Source organism: Anas platyrhynchos, chromosome 1 (assembly GCF_047663525.1).
Source record: "Anas platyrhynchos isolate ZD024472 breed Pekin duck chromosome 1, IASCAAS_PekinDuck_T2T, whole genome shotgun sequence".
Classification (NCBI taxonomy): domain Eukaryota; kingdom Metazoa; phylum Chordata; class Aves; order Anseriformes; family Anatidae; genus Anas; species Anas platyrhynchos.
Window position 1 is genome coordinate 68,574,203 of NC_092587.1, and position 19,847 is coordinate 68,594,049.

Genomic DNA, 19,847 nt, shown 5'->3' on the forward strand with positions numbered 1-19,847 from the left:
TCTTCAGCATTTTAAGTTGATATCTGCTATAAGGAAATTGCTGAGGAAGTGCCATTTCATAGTGCAGAGTAAAGTAGATTTGCATTATGCATCTGAGAAGACTTAATTTGATTGTATTTTTCTTCTCCTAGTTTAATGCTGTTGTCATGACTCATGCTATTTTTCAGACAACAGTTTTGTCCAGATGAAGGTATTTGAATTATGATCAGTGGAGAAATCAGTAAGAGCACAATTTTAATAATAATTTAGACATTTTTACTGTCAGTACTTGTGTTCTTGCCTCACAGTGTGTTGCCAATTGTGCTTAACAGATTATTCTGAAACACAGCATAGTATCACAGAATGATTTGGGCTGGAAGAGGTCTCAGGGGGTCCCTGATCCAACCAGCTGCCCAAAGCAGGGCCAGCTCTGAGCTCAGACCACGCTGCTCAGGGACTTTTGGGTCTTGACAGTCCACAAGAATGGAGACTGCACTGCCTTTGGGCAACCTGCCCCGTCGTCTGATTGCCCTGCATGAAGAAGTTTTATTTCATGTCCAATTTGAACCTTTCTGGTTTCTATTCATGTCTGTTGTCTCTCGGCTTCTAGCTGTGTTCCACCATTAAGAGCCTGGCTTAATTTCTTTGATTCTACCCTCCCTGTTGGGATGGGCATGCTGCCCAAAGCTGCATCTTCCCCAGGCTGAACAAGCCCAGCTCCCTCAGCCTCTCCTCACAAGGCAGGTGCTCCAGGCCCCAGCTGTCTCAGTAGCCCCCTGCTGAACTTGTGACAGTTTGTCCATGACTTTCGTATAGTGGGGCCCCAAAATGGACATGGCATTCCAGGTTCAATCTAAGAAGCCCTCAGCAGAGTGTATGATCCCCTCCCACAGGCTCTGGCCATGCCCCCGCTGATGCAGCCTGGAGGCCGTTGGCCATCTTTGTTTCCAGGGCTCTGCTGGCTGCCCACCAGGGCCCGGGGCCGTTCCTTGGAGCTGCTCCCCAGGCAGGCGGGCCCCACACCTGTGCTGGCAGGGGCTCTGCCTGCCCAGGGCAGGGCTGCACCATTGGACCAGCTTAATTTCATGGGGCTCCTGATGGCCCCTTCCTCCAGGCTGTCTGTAGTCCCTCTGGGCTCTAGCCTGTTCTGTAGTGTTTTGCATCACCCCCCTCCTCCCATCCCCCAGGCTGGGGTCAGCCGCAAACTGGTTAGTGCCCTTCATGATCTCATTCAGATCAGTGGTAATGAGATATGAGTCCTGCAAGTTTTCCTTAATTACAGCAGTTAGTTCTGCTAGTGGGAAATCCATAAGAAAATGAACCCTGAGCTTCCATGATCACAACAGAGAAAGACAGCGTGGATTAGAAAAATGCCTTTCAGATGAATAAATTGTCTTTTTTGTTTGTTTGTGTTGTTGTTGTTATTGTATTTTCTAACATACTAGTTACATGCGCATACTCAGACATGCAATGTATACATATATCCAAAAAATCAGGATAGCATGGGAAAAGCTAGGTACCAAGACTTGTTTTCCTTTGGGTTCTGTCCTGAATTTGTGCTAGGTGTATGAAAAAGTTGCTTCCTAGCTTTTCATTTCAAGCTTGTCTTTCAAATGAGTTCATGAACACTTTTGTAATCCTAGTCTGTTTAGACTATAAGGAGTTGGAAATGGGAATCACAGCATGCAGTGTAGTGCTTAGAAAAGTAAAGCTCAGATCACAGAGGAGCTCTCTAGAAATATTTTTTTAAAACTGGTATTATCCAAACATAAAACTTTGAGCCCTTTCTAGCCATTAATCTTATTCCTGAGCATTATTGTTTTAATCCTTAGGGTTAAATGTTGCAGGTATCATCACTGAATTGATTATATGCCTGGGTAGCCAGGTATATTGTGTTTCTGATTCCTCATTAGAAAAATAAATAAATAAATGGGGGGGGGACACTTCTGAGTAGGATCACAAGACTATAGCTGTGTACTTCTGTAGTGCATTTACTTCAATACTGTATAGACTCAAGACTGATTTAGCAAATTATAAAGGGTATATATAATATTCACCAGCTAGTGAAATTTGAGTCAATGTTCACCTTTAGCTAGCTAGTGTGAGCAAAACCTGTAGCAGCAGGAGACAGTGCTGTCTAGCATTGTCCTGGGGTATGCATTTGGAAGAGAAGATATGTAAGAGCATTCAGAACACAGTAGTAATAGGTGTGTGTTTGGGATGACAGTAGTAATACACTGACATCTAATCTTTGGGTCTCTAAAATTAAGTTATTTCAGTTTCAGCTCTGACCCTGAGAGTTCATATTATAAAATCATTACATATACTTTAGCACATGAATTGAGAGCTGTTGGCTCATCAAGGTTTGATTTGCCTGGGACTGGATCATTCTGTTCCCTGGAGAGACCATGCTTCCTCTGTATCAAGTATACTTGTATTAGTTTTCATGCAATACATTACGTTTACAAAAACAGCAAAGCATTTACTTTTTATTTATTTATTTATTTTTATTTCTGTTTTGTGCAAAACTACAGGTGGTAGTTATTTATTTTTTATTAAGAAAAAAATATTAAAAAGAAAAAAAAAAGCCTCTCAGGCAGAGAATGGAGAAGAAGGAAACCAAGGCATGAATTCTCCCCTGGCCACCAACACCCTGTTTGTTTTTTTGAAGCTTTTAAGGAAAACATGCATATGGTTTGACTTCTAGTTTCTGGAGAACACAACTAGCACTTGAGAAATCTAGATTGTTTTTAGCCCTGGCATATCTTTGGTGTAACAGCAGACAAGATGTTAAAAATGAGACAAACAGAGGTACTGAAGTGCTTTTTAGAAAGCTCTGTAATCTTTACTAGGCTCATGACAAAGAGCTTGCTCTTAGAGTGACTTGTTTTTTTTTCTATTTGTAGCTGTCTATGTTTCTGTCTGAATGACCCATTAGACTTAAAGTGATTTCTCCATGCTGTGCTTCCAGTGATTTCCCAGGAGCTTCCTACCTCCCTTTCCTTTTAGTGGTATGTGGATGGAGCAGGTATCTCTTTTCGGTTTTGCCCAGTGATAGGACAAGAGACAACGGACACAAACTGAAGCACAGGAGGTTCCATCTGAATATGAGAGGGCATTTCTTTACTGTGAAGATGACAGAGCACTGCGAGAAGTTGTGGAGTCTCCTTCTCTGGAGATATTCAAAACCTACTTAGATGCCATCCTATGCAGTGTGCTCCAGTTGATCCTTCTTGCCCGGGGGTTTGGACTAGATGATCTTCAGAGGTCCCTTTCAACCACGGCCGTTCTGGGATCCTGTGATCTGCAATTTCAGCACTGAAATTTTGAACATCACCATAGTTGTGGCTTTCTCTTTAGTCTCCTCAGTTAAATTTGTTTCCCATCATAAATTCATGTTTTGCACGTGAGAAACTTCAAACCTGATGAACTCCCGGAATTTGTTTCATGACTTCATGCTTTAGCATTTAGCTTGCTCTTTTGGGCAGTTAGAGCGAGCTACAGCATTACGTACTATTGTTTTCTCATTTATATATTTTTCTGACTTCCTGTATGCTTCTTTTAAGCTGCCTATTTTAACTGTTGATCTCAGAAATCCTCATCTTTTTTCCTTTTTGATTGGGTTTCTCCTTACCCAATAAAAGCTCTGCTTCTTTTGCCTTTTTGCACCAAGAGATATTTCAGTCTTTTTCCTACCTCATGTTGCAATCTGTAAATTTTTGCATGTGAGGTTGTCCTCATGCTTGCTTACATGCTTATTTTACTTAATGTTAGCTTCTTTTCCCATTAGTAGCCTGTCTTGTAATAATAACTGACAGATGAAGGGTTATAATTGTAGAGAAACTAGACAAGTTATCTGCTCAAAAGACAAAAGCAATCATGAAGATGATGGATTTATATTATATATTATATATTATATATTATATATTATATATTATATATTATGTATTATGTATTATATATTATATATTATATATATATAATGTTTATGTGTGGGAAGGTTTAAAGTCTGCTATTTCTGCCATTTTGCCCAGCATCTCTTTAGTTAAGCATGCAGAATAAGATTTTTAAAATGATACTAATTTTAAGCTTCCAAATACTTACCAGGAATGGGGGTGATAATCTTTCATTTTGAACATATGAAGATGATTGCTGTGGTCTCTTTCTTGAACTTGTATAAGTAACTTCACAGAGTTTTAATAATTAGAGTCATGCTTGCTTCTTTTGAGTTCTTGACATTGGGGAATATAGTACTTCAGGAGATAAGAAAAAGGGTAGGTGAACTTAAATGAAGGACCAATGTGACATGAGAGTCAACATCCAAGAAGCTGAGCACTTAGCAGCTCTTGCTGATGTTAATCCGAGTTCACAAACTTAGGGATCAACTGTTTAGAATCAGCGTGTGTATTCTTTGTTGTTGGGGTTCTCCCTTCACTCCTTGCTCCCTGGTTATACCTCCTGCCCCAAGTCCTGTGCCTAAGCTTAAATTTAAGTCCATGAGCTTGGGTCCTAATTCTTGACTCCTGAACCCTAAGTATAAACATGATGATTCTATGTCTTCATAAATCACAGTTCTTAATTTGCCAGATGGACACTGTAATTAGTTGGGTTTATTTTTTTCCTCTTTTTCCATTTGTTGCTGTAGAATTGGTTGGCTATATACATTTTAGTGCTTCCTAAGTAATCGCAGTGAAATTTGTCTAGAGCTGTGGGTTTTAAATTGGTCTATATATAAGTCATATTTCCTATAAACTTTTTGATTGACTAGTGAAAGTTTTAAAAATCTTTTTGGAAATAAAGACCCCAGATATTTATACAATTGGTGATAAGGTAAAGACAGATGCAAGACATAAATTTGCTGGTTGTGGGTTGTCTGTATTGGTTTCAACTGCAATTATTGTGCTGATGTGGGAGAGCAGACATATGTTGAAGAAGTGGAGCATTCCATAACAATTTTGTGATGTAATGGAGCAGTCTTGCAAAAGTGTCTTTGCTGCTCTGAAAGAGAAAGAACTATGTTGTCAAATAATGGAATAAATATGTTATTTATCCTATCCTGGTCTTTTGACGAAGTCAGTTTCTGGTGTATATTCATGTATGCTTCTGGGACAGTCAGTTCTTTTATTCCTCTAGATTAGGAGTAACAAAATCACTTTGAAGGGCACTTTGAACAATGTTTTTTATACCTAAACGTGTTCTATCATACACTTATTCTCTCATTTAAGGGCATCATTCCATTCCCACGTGCCCATGATCGTACTGCAGTGTCTTCCCACCCTGAGCTCTTTGCCCATGTTTCAGAATGCCTGTTAATTTGTTTTTCTGTAATATAGAAAAATAGTAGCTGTAAGATGTACACAGCCACTTATCTTCTGTAATGCATGTCTTGTTGACTCAGTTTTGCTTGAAACACAAATGCTGTGACAGGTTGCAACTAGTAGTGTGCTACTCTACTTGTGCTTTTTAAAGATAAACCTTTTCTCTTAGAAAAGTTAACAGAAATAAAGACAGCAAGTTCATGTAAAAAGATAAAAAGCACTTCAAAAATTTAAGAAACTTACAATTTTCTTTCTTAGAAGTTATTTAGCAAGACTTGTATTTACTTGTGCATTACCTTTGGCAAAATTTTAAGTGTCCATGAGGCAGAAGTATTGTTGGGGGATGATGTTCAAGATGTCCAGCTTTTGTTGTTCCTCCCATCTCAGGAACAGGTATTTCTTCCCTATCTGCCCTATTGTAATCAAGCAACCTACCATTCAGAGACTGCATGGGCATGAATGTTAATGTCTGACTTTTACTAGTAATTAAGCACATGTTATCCTCCTATCCAAAATTCCTGTTCTTTATTAAAGAGCGTGAGGAAGAACATCCAAACTGCAAAGTGGTCTTCTTGTTTCATCACCTTCTGTACAGTCAGACTGGTGGAGCTATTTGATGGTCCATGTGAGCCTTGCATTGTGCATCCAGATGCCATTTTGCTGTTAGATGTGTAGCTGTGACAGATGCTAAGCAAGAAAATTAGTATGGCTCCTTGCTGCGAAAGCCTGATGATGCATATTCAAAGGCACTGTGAAATTTGTGGGTGTGAAGATCTGTGTCAGGGAGGCCTCTGCAGTTCAGGCTGGTCTCCAGCTTGCCACACTAATAGACAGGAGCCACGTAAGTAGACCTTGAGTCCTGTGATGTTAACCCTTCATTTTTATCAGTTGTTTGTAATTCTGTCTGAGTCCTTGAAACGTATACTACTGAAAACTCTGTCTCACTAGCAGCTGATTTATTTCTGAATAATAGTGATAGTAGTGATTTATCTACTTGACTAAATGGTGAAAATGTTTAATTTTATAGCAAGTAAAAAAGTAGCTTAAATAACCTCCATATGGCATATTTTCTAGTATATTTTCTCCCTTGTACTCTAATTTAAAGGGGGAAAAAAAAAAAAAAAAAAAAAAAGACTCCACGGCTCAGCTTGGCCTCAAGAACAAAAGTGCATCTTACACTGCTGTGAGTTACTCCTAAATTGCTATATACATGTTCATCTGATCTCTGTCTGCTTGACTTAATTAAAACACTGGAATGTTTGTTCAGTAGATAAGAACGTTTCTGGGAGTTATTTAAATTAGTAAGTACTCTGCTTACTGTCATTAAATGTCTTTCCTCAATCCCTTCTCCCCTATTCCTTGCAGTACATAGCAATAAGTGATATATGACTATAAAATAATAATAGGTCACTGATAGTTGAAGGCAAAAACTAAATGAATGCTGAACCTCCTCATTTGGAAGGTTTAGTATGATGGGTTTTTTTGTTTGTTTGTTTGTTTTGTTTTGTTTTTAAGAAAGCCTTGTAATTAAAAATCCTGTTTGTTTTACTTTTGTTTTGTTTTGTTCCATTTTACATACAGTTTTCATTCAATTCTGATTTTAATAGGAGCTAGCAATTGCCTGCCTGCCTGCTTTTCCTCTTTCCCTTGTGGCAGTATTTGGAGCACCAGCTGATGGTCATACAGAAGTGTCTCAGTGAACACCAGGCCCAGTGTAGCTGTGTCATGGGCTATTTTAGTCACCCAGTTTACCAGGAGCCCTTCTGCTTCTGTGAGGTGCTATACATGTTTTTCTGGTAACATTAATGTCTCTAAATACCAGCACTGAGAGAAATTTTCACTCTTCTTTCTTTGAGAACATAACCTCCTTGGATGCACAATTTTCCAGCGATTTAAACAGTGTTTAAACCTGACTGATGCATAATTAGGCTACTTCATGCTCTTATTCCCTGTTGAACTGACATTTTTTTATTGCCTTCTGAATTGTTCTTGCATTTTAACAGTATCAAGACTTTGGCTTTAGGAAGGTTGTGGCTTCTCTCTTTTTTGTCATTAACTTTGGATCCTGACACAAACAAAACAATTTCTTCAGAGAGGAAATTCATGTGAGCCTGAGTGGTACAAACAGTTTCCCCTCACCAGCTATGTATCTGCCTTATTGAGTTAGCTTCAGTTCTCTGGGCTGTCATGAGAATATTTGCTTAAGCTTTAGACTTTAGGATGTTTATAGGTTCTTGGAAGATCAAGGTCTTTGTGGTGCACTTGTGCTTCAGAGAGGACAAGATTTTGGTGAGGTGCCTGTTGTAGTGCTGACAGAAGGAATTAGTTTCACCTTATTTCAGTCTCTGCAAAGTTGTAGACTACCTGAAAACATCTTTCAGTTTAGTAGTAGCAATTGGAATAGACTGATAATTAAATATTATGATTGCTGAACATTACCATTTGCAGAGTAATCTTAATTTGAATACATTTTTTCATCCCCTTTGTATGAAATATTCAGCAAGGTTTGTGTTTTTCCATTTCTCAGATTTAGTATTGCATGGAATTTATTTTATTCTTTTAAATATGAGCGGCTTCATGTTTTACCTGTCCCTGTAAGGCATCCAGCTGCTCAACCTCTGTGAAAGCAAAGCATTGTTTAATGTTTCCTGATCACCAGGTGAATATCAAGTGCAAAGGAAAAAAAACTGGTACATTACATTCTTTTGTGTTGTTAGTTGTTCTTATAATTTCATTTGCAAGAAAAATGAGGGACTGGAAAGGCTTTCTACATGTCATAAGTAATCCTTTTTGTCAAGAGGTTAATAAGCTCATGGAAATTCCTGCTGTTTACAAAATCTGTAAGGGCTAGTAACCACATATTTAAGGCTTCTGCCATTAATTTCATACCTGGTGTCTTGAAATAAACTGGAGAATACAATTTAGTTCATTGATGTGAGATGTGATAATTCAAAGTTAATTAATAAAAATTCACCATTCCTACCAAGTTAGTTTGTCTAAAGCATTTCATAATTAGAAATTTTCTGGAAGGCATGTTTTTTATTAATCCATACTTTACTGTCTATTGAAAAACATCCTTCCTCCCTTAGGAAGGATTTAAGAGGAGCTAAATTTTATTTTATTTTTATAGTGTTTTGCAAACAGAGCCAAGTAGTTCAAAATAGTTAATTAGCTGTCTATGTAGGAGAATTATCTCCCCAAAATTTCACTGTTTCTTTATATGGAAAACTGTCTGTAAGTAGCGATTGTCATGTGCTTCCCTGTGGATAATTTCTGTGGGATCTCTTCACTTAGCAAATACACAGGGCTACAAGCTGCTGTAAGGAACACGTACAGTACCTTATTATCTGAGGAATGGTAGGTTTTATTTACACAAACCTAGTTCTGAGGGGTATAATTCAGGCTGACACTTTCTGCTTTGATTAACTGTGCAACTTTAGCATTCTCCATACATACTTAATTAAAAGATAACTTACTCTGCTTTAACACCCCTCTCCCCCCCCCCCCCCCCCCCAGTGCACTTCCTAAAGTACAAAGAATTTTCATTGTTCTTTAGCAAGTACATGGTCTAGGTGAGGCTTTGCTAGACAGTGCTATAATATATTGTCTTACCTCACAAGGAATTGGTATCAATGAGAGATATCATCAGGTAATTTTATATGTGGTTGAAGGGAGGTGCAGAATCTTCTCTTTGTGCTTCATACTTGACCCAACCTAGCTGACTGTTGCTCAAAGGGCAAGTGCTCACCTAATCCTCAACAATTTATCCCCATTTGAACAGCCAACGAGTTTTGGTCTATGAGCAATAAATACAGGTGGCACACATTTAGGGTGACTACTATGCCACTTGCTACTCTGAGCAAGAAGCAGGATGATCTCCTACTAGGCTGTTCAGGCAGACAATCATCAAAAAAGACTCCTCCACTAAGGATACAAAGGATATCACTGATATTTAAACAATGTGCTTATCTAGGGAAGATTTCTAAGGGTCCCTTCTGAAAATGATATGCAGGGCCCAGCAGGATAACAAGCATTGAACAGTGAGGATCAATGCAAAAGCCTCTGCATCTGGTAAGGACTTTCAGCTGTCTCGTTTTTCAGCTTTTCCTCATTCTGAATGTTGCATGCACTCACGCTTTCATCTTTGTATTTTTCCTGTTCAGACATTTCTATGTACAGCTGCATGTGCTGGATAATACCACATTGTTTCCAGTAGCTTTATTTTCACTGAGGGTTTTCTTTTTTCTTGGTATGAATTGTGTTTCAAAACTACTTGACAAGGCTGTATAATACCATTCATGAAGCTGAATAATTGGAGAGGGGGAGGAGGAAAGCTGTACAGGTGTAGATACACAGGCAGATTATTCCAGATAGCAAGAGCTGCAGAGGAGTTGGTTTATGCAGCAGAAGTGCTGAGGTTGTAAGTAGAACAGAGAAGGGAGCCAGCTTGAGAAGAGTGCAAGTTTTTAGCAAGGGGAATAGAAAGAGAGCAGATCTGTGAAGTATTTTGGATGAAGTCCATCGGGAGCTTTACAAACCAAGAAAGATATTACTTATGCTGGGTCAAGTTTCTTTGCACGCAGATGTTGTCTTAGCTCTTGCATTGTCATTATCTTGGATCCCTTCAGTGTGACTAATATTGCACAAATTTCAAGCCTTATTTTCATCTCTGTGCATGCTCAAATGCAAGGAATAAGCCTTTAAAAGCTTTCTCTGTCACTTGTCTATCCACTACAAAGTGAAACCCTGAAACGTAAAACCTACTTTTCTCTACTACCTACTACTCAGATTTAAAAGAACAAGCAGGGGTGAGCATCCCTTTACAGAACAAAACTAACATGTGTGCTTTGCAGTTCCAGCTACAGAACTGTTAAAAAAATAGAATCATAGAATATCCTGAGTTGGAAGGGACCCTTAAGGATCATCAAGTCCAACTCTTGACACCGCACAGGTCTACCCAAGTTCAGACCATGTGACTAAGTGCACAGTCCAATCTCTTCTTAAATTCAGTCAGGCTCGGTGCAGTGACCACTTCCCTGGGGAGCCTGTTCCAGTGTGCAACCACTCTCTCTGTGAAGAACCCCTTCCTGATGTCCAGCCTAAACTTCCCCTGCCTCAGTTTAACTCCGTTCCCGCAGGTCCTGTCGCTGGTGTTAATGGAGAAAAGGTCTCCTGCCTCTCGACACCCCCTTACGAGGAAGTTGTAGACTGCGATGGTCTCCCCTCAGCCTCCTCTTCTCCAGGCTGAACAGGCCCAGTGCCCTCAGCCGTTCCTCGTACGTCTTCCCCTCCAGGCCTTTCACCATCTTTGTAGCCCTCCTCTGGACACTCTCCAACAGTTTCATGTCCTTTTTATACTGTGGTGCCCAGAACTGCACACAGTACTCGAGGTGAGGCCGCACCAGCGCAGAGTAGAGCGGGACAATCACCTCCCTCGACCTACTAGCGATGCCGTGCTTGATGCACCCCAGGACACGGTTGGCCCTCCTGGCTGCCAGGGCACACTGCCGGCTCATATTCAACTTGTTGTCTACCACGACCCCCAGATCCCTCTCTTCTAGGCTGCTCTCTAGTGTCTCATCGCCCAGTCTGTACGTGCAGCCAGGGTTTCCCCGTCCCAGGTGCAGGACCCGGCACTTGCTCTTATTGAACTTCATGCGGTTGGCGATCGCCCAGCTCTCCAACCTATCCAGATCCCTCTGCAAGGCCTTTCCACCCTCATTCGAGTCCACAACTCCTCCAAGTTTGGTGTCATCAGCAAACTTGCTCAAAATGCCTTCTATTCCTACATCCAGATCGTTTATAAAAATATTGAAAAGTACCGGCCCTAAAATGGAGCCTTGAGGGACCCCACTGGTGACCGCCCGCCAGCCTGACGCAGCCCCATTCACCATAACCCTTTGGGCCCTGCCCGTTAGCCAGTTGCTCACCCATCATATGATGTTTTTATTTAGCTGTATGGTGGACATTTTGTCCAGTAGGATCCTATGGGAAATAAATAAATAAATGCTCCTTATATTCTTTTGTGTGATCAGAATAAGGAAAGCAATTCATCTGCAATAGCTAGCTGCTTTGACTCTGGGAAGAGGCTGTGGACATGTTTCTGTTTCTCTTGAAAAATTTAGTATGGTTCATTTTGTTCTATGTTCCATGCCTGTGTTTCTGTGACGTTCCTTTCTCTCCCAGCAACAGTTTATTTGGGAAGTGGCTTTTGATGCTGTATGGTATTTAGACAATGTGTATCCAGTGCCATGATCAAACCTGGCTTAGTGTAACTAGTCAGAGTTGCAAGCACATGGTAATGTCCGTAAGGAATTAAACTAAAGCCGTCAGCACTGGGCAAAGGGTCTATCCAGAAGAGCAAGGATCTGTCAACGGAATTGTACCTCATATGTAATTCCTACAAATCTGCGAGTGGGAAATGCCAATACTTATTAGACCGTGCATTAAATATCGTTGAACAGCTGTTCTGAGAGCCTTTCATTCATAGTGCTGTTAGCAATGAATGAGGTATTATGCTCTCTTTCCACATTTTTAAGTGAAGTGTAACAATATGTTTGAGAAGGAGAAGTAGTGTAAAACATACCCTGCTGCCATTCATGTTCCAAGACATTTTTTTTGTTCTGGGGTATCTAAAATTAATTATGCTCAAAATAAGTATTGAGTATACAGTCTCAAGTATAGAATATGGAATTACAGTATTGTATGTTTTTAATAAAATCTCTCTCATATAGCAGAATTTTTCAGAAACAACAGTTCTTGAGATCTAACCTTACCATTTCCATAGGGCTGTACTGTCTTTGTTCTCAGCATTCCTTCAATATACATGTGTTTTAATCATGTTGCTTTAGAAGGCTGCAGTGAAAATTAGGTGTGATGCTTTCCAATGTCCTAATTTGGAAACTTTGGTTAGCCTATTCTTCTTACATTTCCTCTCAATTCTCTCCTTGTTTTACACTAATGTGAATTAGATTCTGGAGTTTCCTGTGTCTTTACTAATTATAGAAGCGTCTTGCTTGTCTAGTTTAATGTAATTTTGATGCATATTCAGATAAACTTGTATAAAAAGATCCCACCTGATATCCTGTTAAAGGTCACATAAAAGGACTCTGTTTTCCCCTTGGGTCACCCACAGATGCAGTGCACTGACAAAGGTGCACGCATCTCAGACATCAGCCTGTTTGTACCTTTGTTGACCTTATGGTGCAGAGATAAATTTATCATGCAATGTGTGAGCTTCTTGGTCTCTCTCAGCTGTGGTGATCTGAACCTAACAAGTAAAAATAATGTTTAGAATTTTTATTGTTTTTAAAGAAAGCCTTGGAAAGGAGTGCAAAGCAGTGTTCTTACATCCAAACTCCTGAGGCTTAGGAAAATACCTTCCTGGAGGCTAGACCTGTCTGTCAGGGAGCTTTTGAAACATCTTCTTAAATGTCTGATACTGACTGGGTGAGGAACAGTGGACTGACCCACCAGTGAACCTTTTAATTTCTTGCTCATGCCAGAAGTGTGGCTTCCAGAGTCTTCCAATACAAAGGAACTTAGCATTTAAAGGTATTCCCTCTTTTGGTTTACTTTATTATTTGCAAAAGAATGGGTTAAAATGTGTTCATTTTGAATCTCAATAGAGTGGAAAAAAATTACATTAAGATAGTAATTTTGAGGCATATTCATTCATCTACCATCATCCTATCTACCTAACAGTAATTCTGTTTACTATATCATGATTCCTCTTGGACTTTAAAGGTATTTTTTAAATAGTGTTAAATCCATAAAAGGTGGCCTACAAGGCATTCCAGAGGGTTTGCATTTTATTCTTCTTTTAGTTTTTAATTTGGTTGATTTGCGTGCTTTGTTTTTATATATGTTACAAAGACTTGTGATGTCCCTTTATAAATGATTATGGCTGTACTTATTCTTGTTTTCTTTTTGAAAGAAAAGTGTGAGTTAAACATGAAGTTGTCTGTGCTTTGGGTGGAGTTAGACCAGATGACTTTCAGAGGTGCCTTCCAGCCGAAGTTATTCAATAATGATAAAACATTTTAATGAAAGGTTCATGTTGTCTTTTTGAGCTCTTTAGTTTGCCTGTGCAGCACTTTTTCATGAAGCCATTTTGGAACATGAGATATTCCTGTTTTTTTTGTATACAGGCATTATCAGCTGTGTGTGCGTAGGACTGGGAATGAAATCTTAATACTCCTGTGTCATCTTAGTAGCAGTCACTGACTTATGCAAAGAAAAATACAGTCAGAGTAGCAGGTCCGTTTTGTCACTGTGTCAGACAAACACATTTCTTTGTCCTGTAAAATAGATCTGTAGCTCAAAGTAGCAACTTCTCAGCTTATTAATTCTGCTGCTGTATTTTTAACTTCAGTATTTCATATTATAGTTTGTGACACAGAAATGCTTATTACCACCAAGTGTCACATTCATTATGAAAGTGGAATCATTGCATCCACTTAGTGGATTACAATGATTCTAAAAAAAAATAAAAATAAGAGGACTAGCATGATTCAAGTCATTTCAGCCAAAGAATTAAAGAGGACAGTGGAAGGAATTTTAGAAATATCAAACCAAGATGGTTAAATAGTTTGTAGGACCTTATTAGTGAACAGAACTTGTCATTTGTGCTTAGATATTAAATTACTGAAGATTAAGATAAAATATGATAACCAAAATGACGTAAAGAGTTTGATTTTGAGTTGAAGCAGCTCTTCAACTCAAAATTAAAAAAGGGGTTAATTTGAAATGTTGCTGTTTTTTGGCCTAAGGTGATTTCTGCTCCTCTCCCCTTCTCTGTTTAACCCAGTCACCAAGCCAGAGAATTCAATTACTCATTTAGCTCTGCTTTCAAGCTCTTAATATGGTTATGTTAACCATATAATCGGACATTTAAGAATGCTAAGCAGATTAATTGATCATAAAAATATTATCCTGTTCTACCAACAAATTACATAAGATCTAGAACTCGGAAATAATATACATTTGAAATTGAAAGAACAATAGAAGCTGAGAGAAAATACACTAAACACAGAAAAAAAAAAAAGAAGAATCACAAGGACAGGATTGCAGGCTGACAAATAACCATCTGGATCATCTTGTTTTCAATATCTAGTTATCTTAAAATCTTAGGTCTGGAGAGGACATGTGGCATGGTCTTTTCTAATTCTTCTCTATCATGGTCAAGCATGTTATGCATTCTTCTTTATAAACCAAATAAGATTGAAATTCTTTGTGGAAAAAGTATGGAACTCTGAAAGCATAGAAGTGCTTTCAATGTTTGAAACTTTCCATTAAAAAAATCAAGATTTGCTTAATAATAATTTTAGCCTGGCTCTGGTTAATCCTTATCTTTTCATATGTATATGGTTAATTCTTTGGTGGGAGGTGCTCATCAGGTTATGTGTTAAATTCCATTTATTTGTTCTATGGCAACAGAAATTACTATGGATTTTTCTGTTTGTTATTATTTCAGAGTAATTGTATTTTTTTCTTTTTTTTTTTTTTGGGGGGGGGGTCTGTTTTAAGTTCATTCCGTTGCAAATTCAATGGAAAGAATGTCTCAGGCAAAGGGAAAACATGTCAAATAACAGGAATTCTGTGATTCTGTGAATAATGGAGTATGCGTTCTCAGATTGTGACACTGGTCGTCTCCAGAGTGACTAACAGCCTTTTGCTTTTATTTTGGTAAAACCATTAAACAGTCAGTCCTGTTCTAAAATGACTACAAAAAATGGAAGCTGACCGGCTTGTCCTTGAAATGCGTGAATGGGCTGATGCAGGGTTCGGCAGCTCACCTCTCCCCAGACGGCGAGAGTGCTCTCCCTCCTGGCTCTCCAGCCGAGCCTCTGGCAGCCGTTTTCAGCAGGAATGACCCCGTGCCAGACTCTGTGGAGTCCCTGGAGTGCTGAAGCCTTGAAGACTGAATTTAAACAACAACAAACCAAGTAAATGTAACAAAGAGAGCTTGAAAATCTTCCCTAAGAGTTTTCAAATGGCTCGCACACTGATACAAATGTACTGTTGATGCATTTTTGTTGGAACTGGGAACTTTGAACGTTAGGGGATTGCTACCACCGTTTGTAAAGCATGCGTGTTGGTTAAAGTGGGCTGTTGATAAAGCTGCACAGCTTTTTCACTCTGCCAGGGACAACCGAACCTATATGAAGCTGTAGTTCAGAAACAGATTTATTGATAAATATAGGATGTTGTTAAGGGAATGTTATCCTTGAATTCATAGACAAAGATGACAACATTTCACATATACCGTGCTAGTGACGGCAATGGTTTGTCTCTGTTCACTGACTGAAAATCAGATGAGTCTGAATTTAATGTATGTTTTACTGGTTACTTTGCTGCTTTATTCTGCTTGTTTTTAGGTTCCTCCTAGATCCCTCTCCAAGGCAAAGACTATGTGAGCACTTGTGTTCAGAAATAGAATCTCATCTTTGTTCAGGAACTCCAGACTAGTTCCTTCCTCACAACCCCACTGAAATACATGATTTTTGCAATATGTTTAAAACTGCTATATAACTGACAAGTTGGTTTTTGTCCTATTACAAACCATAGCTCTTCTGAAAAACTAAAGTTATTGTAAATAAATAGTTGTTTCTGAGTGTACATACTATCCATACTATCAATCTATCCAGTCTTAATCTATCTCAAAACATTTCATTTTTAAGTTCTTAGTTTTTAATTAGGCTGGAGGAATTTGCAAGGGTAGCAAATACAGTGGATCTGTGTGTGTTTGAAAGAGATCCATTTGTGATTTGAGAAGTAGCTATGATGATCCAAGAATGTAAAACATCTTTGGAGTCCTAGAGCTAGCCCATTTTGCAGGCTTGCTTCTCTGCTTTACTTCTCTCTCTCTCTCTCTTTTTTGGTTAATTACCTGCACTGCATCAGATCATCCAATTTTAAAAGTGTGCATCATTTCCTATCTCTTCCTGTTTCTGTAGCAGTATGGAAATTGTGCACCTCTGAAAGTTGGCCCTGACGTGTTGGAAATGCTGTTTCAAGACCTCTTGTGGTCTTTACTTCATACGAAGAATAAGTTAAAAGTCAACCAGTTCCTACAGATGCATGTCTGACTTACTGCCATGTGCTTTCAAAAATAAGGAAAAAAATGAGGAGACCGATTTCTGAGTCTGTGGACTGAATTTGGGGAAAACTTGACCTGAGCCCAATAATGTGAGCCTTAAGCTTGTAGCCAACACTTTCTTCCATCAGTTCAGCATAGGAAAATATATAACCATTACTCTACGTGCGGTCTGTGCAGTTCTGATACAGCTGTTTTTACTGGAAAGTAAGTTGTTTGCTTCACCCTTGCGTCCAGAAAGGGCTCTGTGTAACATTGAATTTGCCTGCACCTTCTGGCATATTTATTAGTGCATCTTCTGAAGTTAGCTGTTCTGCGTACTAGTTCGGTTAGCTGAACTGCTGTTCTGGTGTGTAAATGCAGTAAAGTAATGATGCGTGCCTATGTACCAGGGAACAGAATTGAGCTCAGATTTGGCATCAAGCTCTGATTTTAGGCACTTCCTACTTTTTTTGTTTGTTTATCTTTTGTTGCTTTCTTGTTTTGTGTTGTGTTATTCCTCCTACCTCCTCCCCCCATCTTCATTCTGTTTTCCAGGCACTTCATCCAGTGGTGCTTTTGGGTTTCCCTGAACTGAGAATACTGGATCACCTGGTTTTGGTTGACTTTTATACATTTTTTCCATGGTTCTGAGTAAACACTGGGACAATTTCTGCTCTAGCCTTTGTTCCTGAGAGGTGTTTGGGGTAGGATTGTAAAAAAGAAAAATGAATTGTTTTAATGATGTTCACTAGAACTCTTAATAATTTCTAGGCTTTAATTTGGATCCAAATGTGAGCACATCTTGTATTTATTTTTTGGCTAGCAGGGCAAAGTGTGTGTTTGGAAAAGGATTCAGATTACACAGAGGCTGCTTGGACCACTGGCTTCAGCAGATGGAACTGTTTAGCAGATACTCACCCCTGTTCTGTATTCCTCCTTAAAAGGTTTTTGCACCCTAATGGCCAGCATTTAGATAGTGGTATTTTAAATCTCTTGTGTGTAAAGTTGAGAAATAATACAACAAGTATCATAATCTGCGTAGTCTTCCTCCACCCTTCTGCAATAATGTTGATTATAAAACCAAAAAGCTATTCATTGATAAAATCTTTCCCGAGCAGGGGTCATTTGTCCATTTCCTGAGCCATGCATAACTCTGAGAATACTGTTTTTCTCATGAACAATTCTTCCTTTTTGTAATCTCTGTTCTATTTTCCATATGCTGTCCCTGGATTATTTCCAGGAAAAAAAAAAAAAAAAAAAAGAAAGAAAGAAAAAGAAAAAAAAACACACGAAACACCAGATACTCCCCACCAAAGCTACCAGAACTCACCCACAATTTGGTACTTCATAGCCTCTGCTCTCAGACTTGCATGTAAGTACCTTTATATGGGATGACTGCCAAACACTTTTCAAACACTGACATGTCAAAGCTCCAGTTTCTTCCTCATGTAAGCTGTTTTAGACTTGTAGCAGCTTTAGAATCCATTTACTTGATTAAGAATAGTAGAATTTGGTCTTGGCTTTTTCTTGTGCATCTATAATTTAACGTGGAAACATATTTTTGTTACTTAATTAGGTTAGTTACATATTTTTGTTACTTAGGTGTTTTTTTCTTTTTTTTTTTCCAAACAAATGCTTTTTTACTTCTGTCACTTACAAGGTTTATTTGAACTAAATTATATTACAACAACTAAACAGAAACAGTATTTCTGCCTAATACTTCTGTCTTATGATACCAACACACTCTATAAACCTCGGATTCTCCAGTTAGAATTTGTTAAAATTACTGTACTTGAAAGTGACTTGCTGGGAAATGGTGGAGTATGGTTGAAATCTTTATCTAATTATATGCAAAGCTGGCATTCAGATTGCTCCACTGTCAGCAGGATAGTCGGCCTAGAATCTGAGAAAGAGAAGTGCTAGAGAGATAAGTCATGTTTAGGGGAATGGGAGGATGCTGAGAAACAGGATATGACACAGAGGCCATGGGAAAAAGTAAAAACTCATTTGCCACAAACTCAGATGCTCGTGCTGAAGCTCTCCTTTCAAAGCAGAGGTTGTAGGTCCTGGTGAGGGTGGAGGCTCTGCATAGGCACAGGGGTAGCTATTAAGAGCAGTTGCCATATGGGGGCCCTGTACGGTGCACTCACATGTATGCTGCTGGTTTACGGTCTGCGTTTAGTATATGATGAATGGTACTAGAATACAAATAATTATTATTAACGTTTGGCAAAAGCAGCAGCTTGTAGAAGCTGGGACAGTCACAAAAATGAGTAATTTTATGCTTAGAGAAGATTTGGGCCTGGAACAAAACACTGGGGATCTAAGGAGGAGCCCTTAGTGTTGCTAATAAATATCCACTTAGGCAGATTTGTCACTCATGTCTCTGAAAGTTTTGTGGCTTGACGAAAAGGACGTTCTTTTATTTCTTGAGCAGCTGTTCTTGTAAATGGGTGCAGCTGTACCAAAGTGTCCATTGACACCAATTGCTTACTGATTTAGTGGATTGGTTGTGGGGGGTAAGTGTAGTCAATCAAATAGAGCATTTTTTTTACTGAGAACTAAGGAAAATGTTGTGAAATTCAGAGCTGAGGTTTGCTGCACTGAAGCAAGCACAAATGTGACATATCTGTGACATTGCTGTGAAAGCTTTTGTGGGATATGGATGTCGATTATAGTTTGCTGTTAACTGAAACAGATTCACTGGAGATATCTCTGTTTAAGTCAGTGAGGGCATGACCTACCACATGCAACGTGGAAGTAATTTGAAGGACTTCCTATGGCAAGAACAACACTTGATATGTAATAAAGTGGTTTTCTTGTTTTGTTTTGTTTTGCCATTGTTGTTAGAAGTTTGTGAAAATAGGAGTTACTAACTTTTGGGCAATTCAGAGATGATTTTTTTTTCCTTATTCTCATTCCAGAAGTTTTTTTTGAAAGTTTATTGGAATGTTGTTTGGCATTTTCTGGTGGGATTGAGTTTGCATGTCTGTTTTGAAGGTCCTTGCCCCCCCCCCCCCACCCCCCCCAACCATCCCATTCTAACAGTGAACTTCCTACATTTATACCATTAGGAGAAAGGTTTTATTCTTGTCTCTGCTAATAATTTGTTGAATAGCCTTGAAAGAGACATTCTATCATCCTGTTGTAGGGATAAATTATTTAATTGCCTACAAAATGTTTTATAAATTTACAGTAAGGTATTTCAACACAGTCTTTGGTAGGTAATACTGGAGCTTTGGATCCTTATCCTAAGGACTTTTTGTAATGGTGAAATTCAGGAAGACATTGCTTCTCAAATTCTATCAAAATTGAGCTGAAATATTGGAAGGTATACTTTTTGGGAGGAGTTTTTCCCTTTTATAAATGGCTACAATTTTGAGAAGATAAGTAACTTTTCTAATTCTGCATGCCAGTTAAGTGGTATGCTATTTTAAAACATCTAGATTTATCAATAAATAATACAGGTA

General features: G+C 38.7%; 1 protein-coding gene across 5 annotated transcripts in view; it reads left to right on the forward strand.

The window, feature by feature from the left end:
- PDE3A (phosphodiesterase 3A) overlaps positions 1-19,847 on the forward strand; it is a 264,734-nt gene that overhangs the window by 93,799 nt on the left and 151,088 nt on the right. The window contains exon 1 of one of the 5 annotated variants that reach the window (XM_072040695.1): positions 9,160-9,368. The exons of 3 other annotated variants lie outside the window; for them this stretch is intronic. In XM_072040695.1, the coding sequence (XP_071896796.1) occupies positions 9,348-9,368 (21 nt within the window). In that variant the 5' untranslated portion in view covers positions 9,160-9,347. Of the gene's footprint in view, positions 1-9,159; positions 9,369-17,680; positions 17,750-19,847 lie in introns of those variants that run through there. One more of the 5 variants, XM_072040703.1, reaches the window with a different exon arrangement.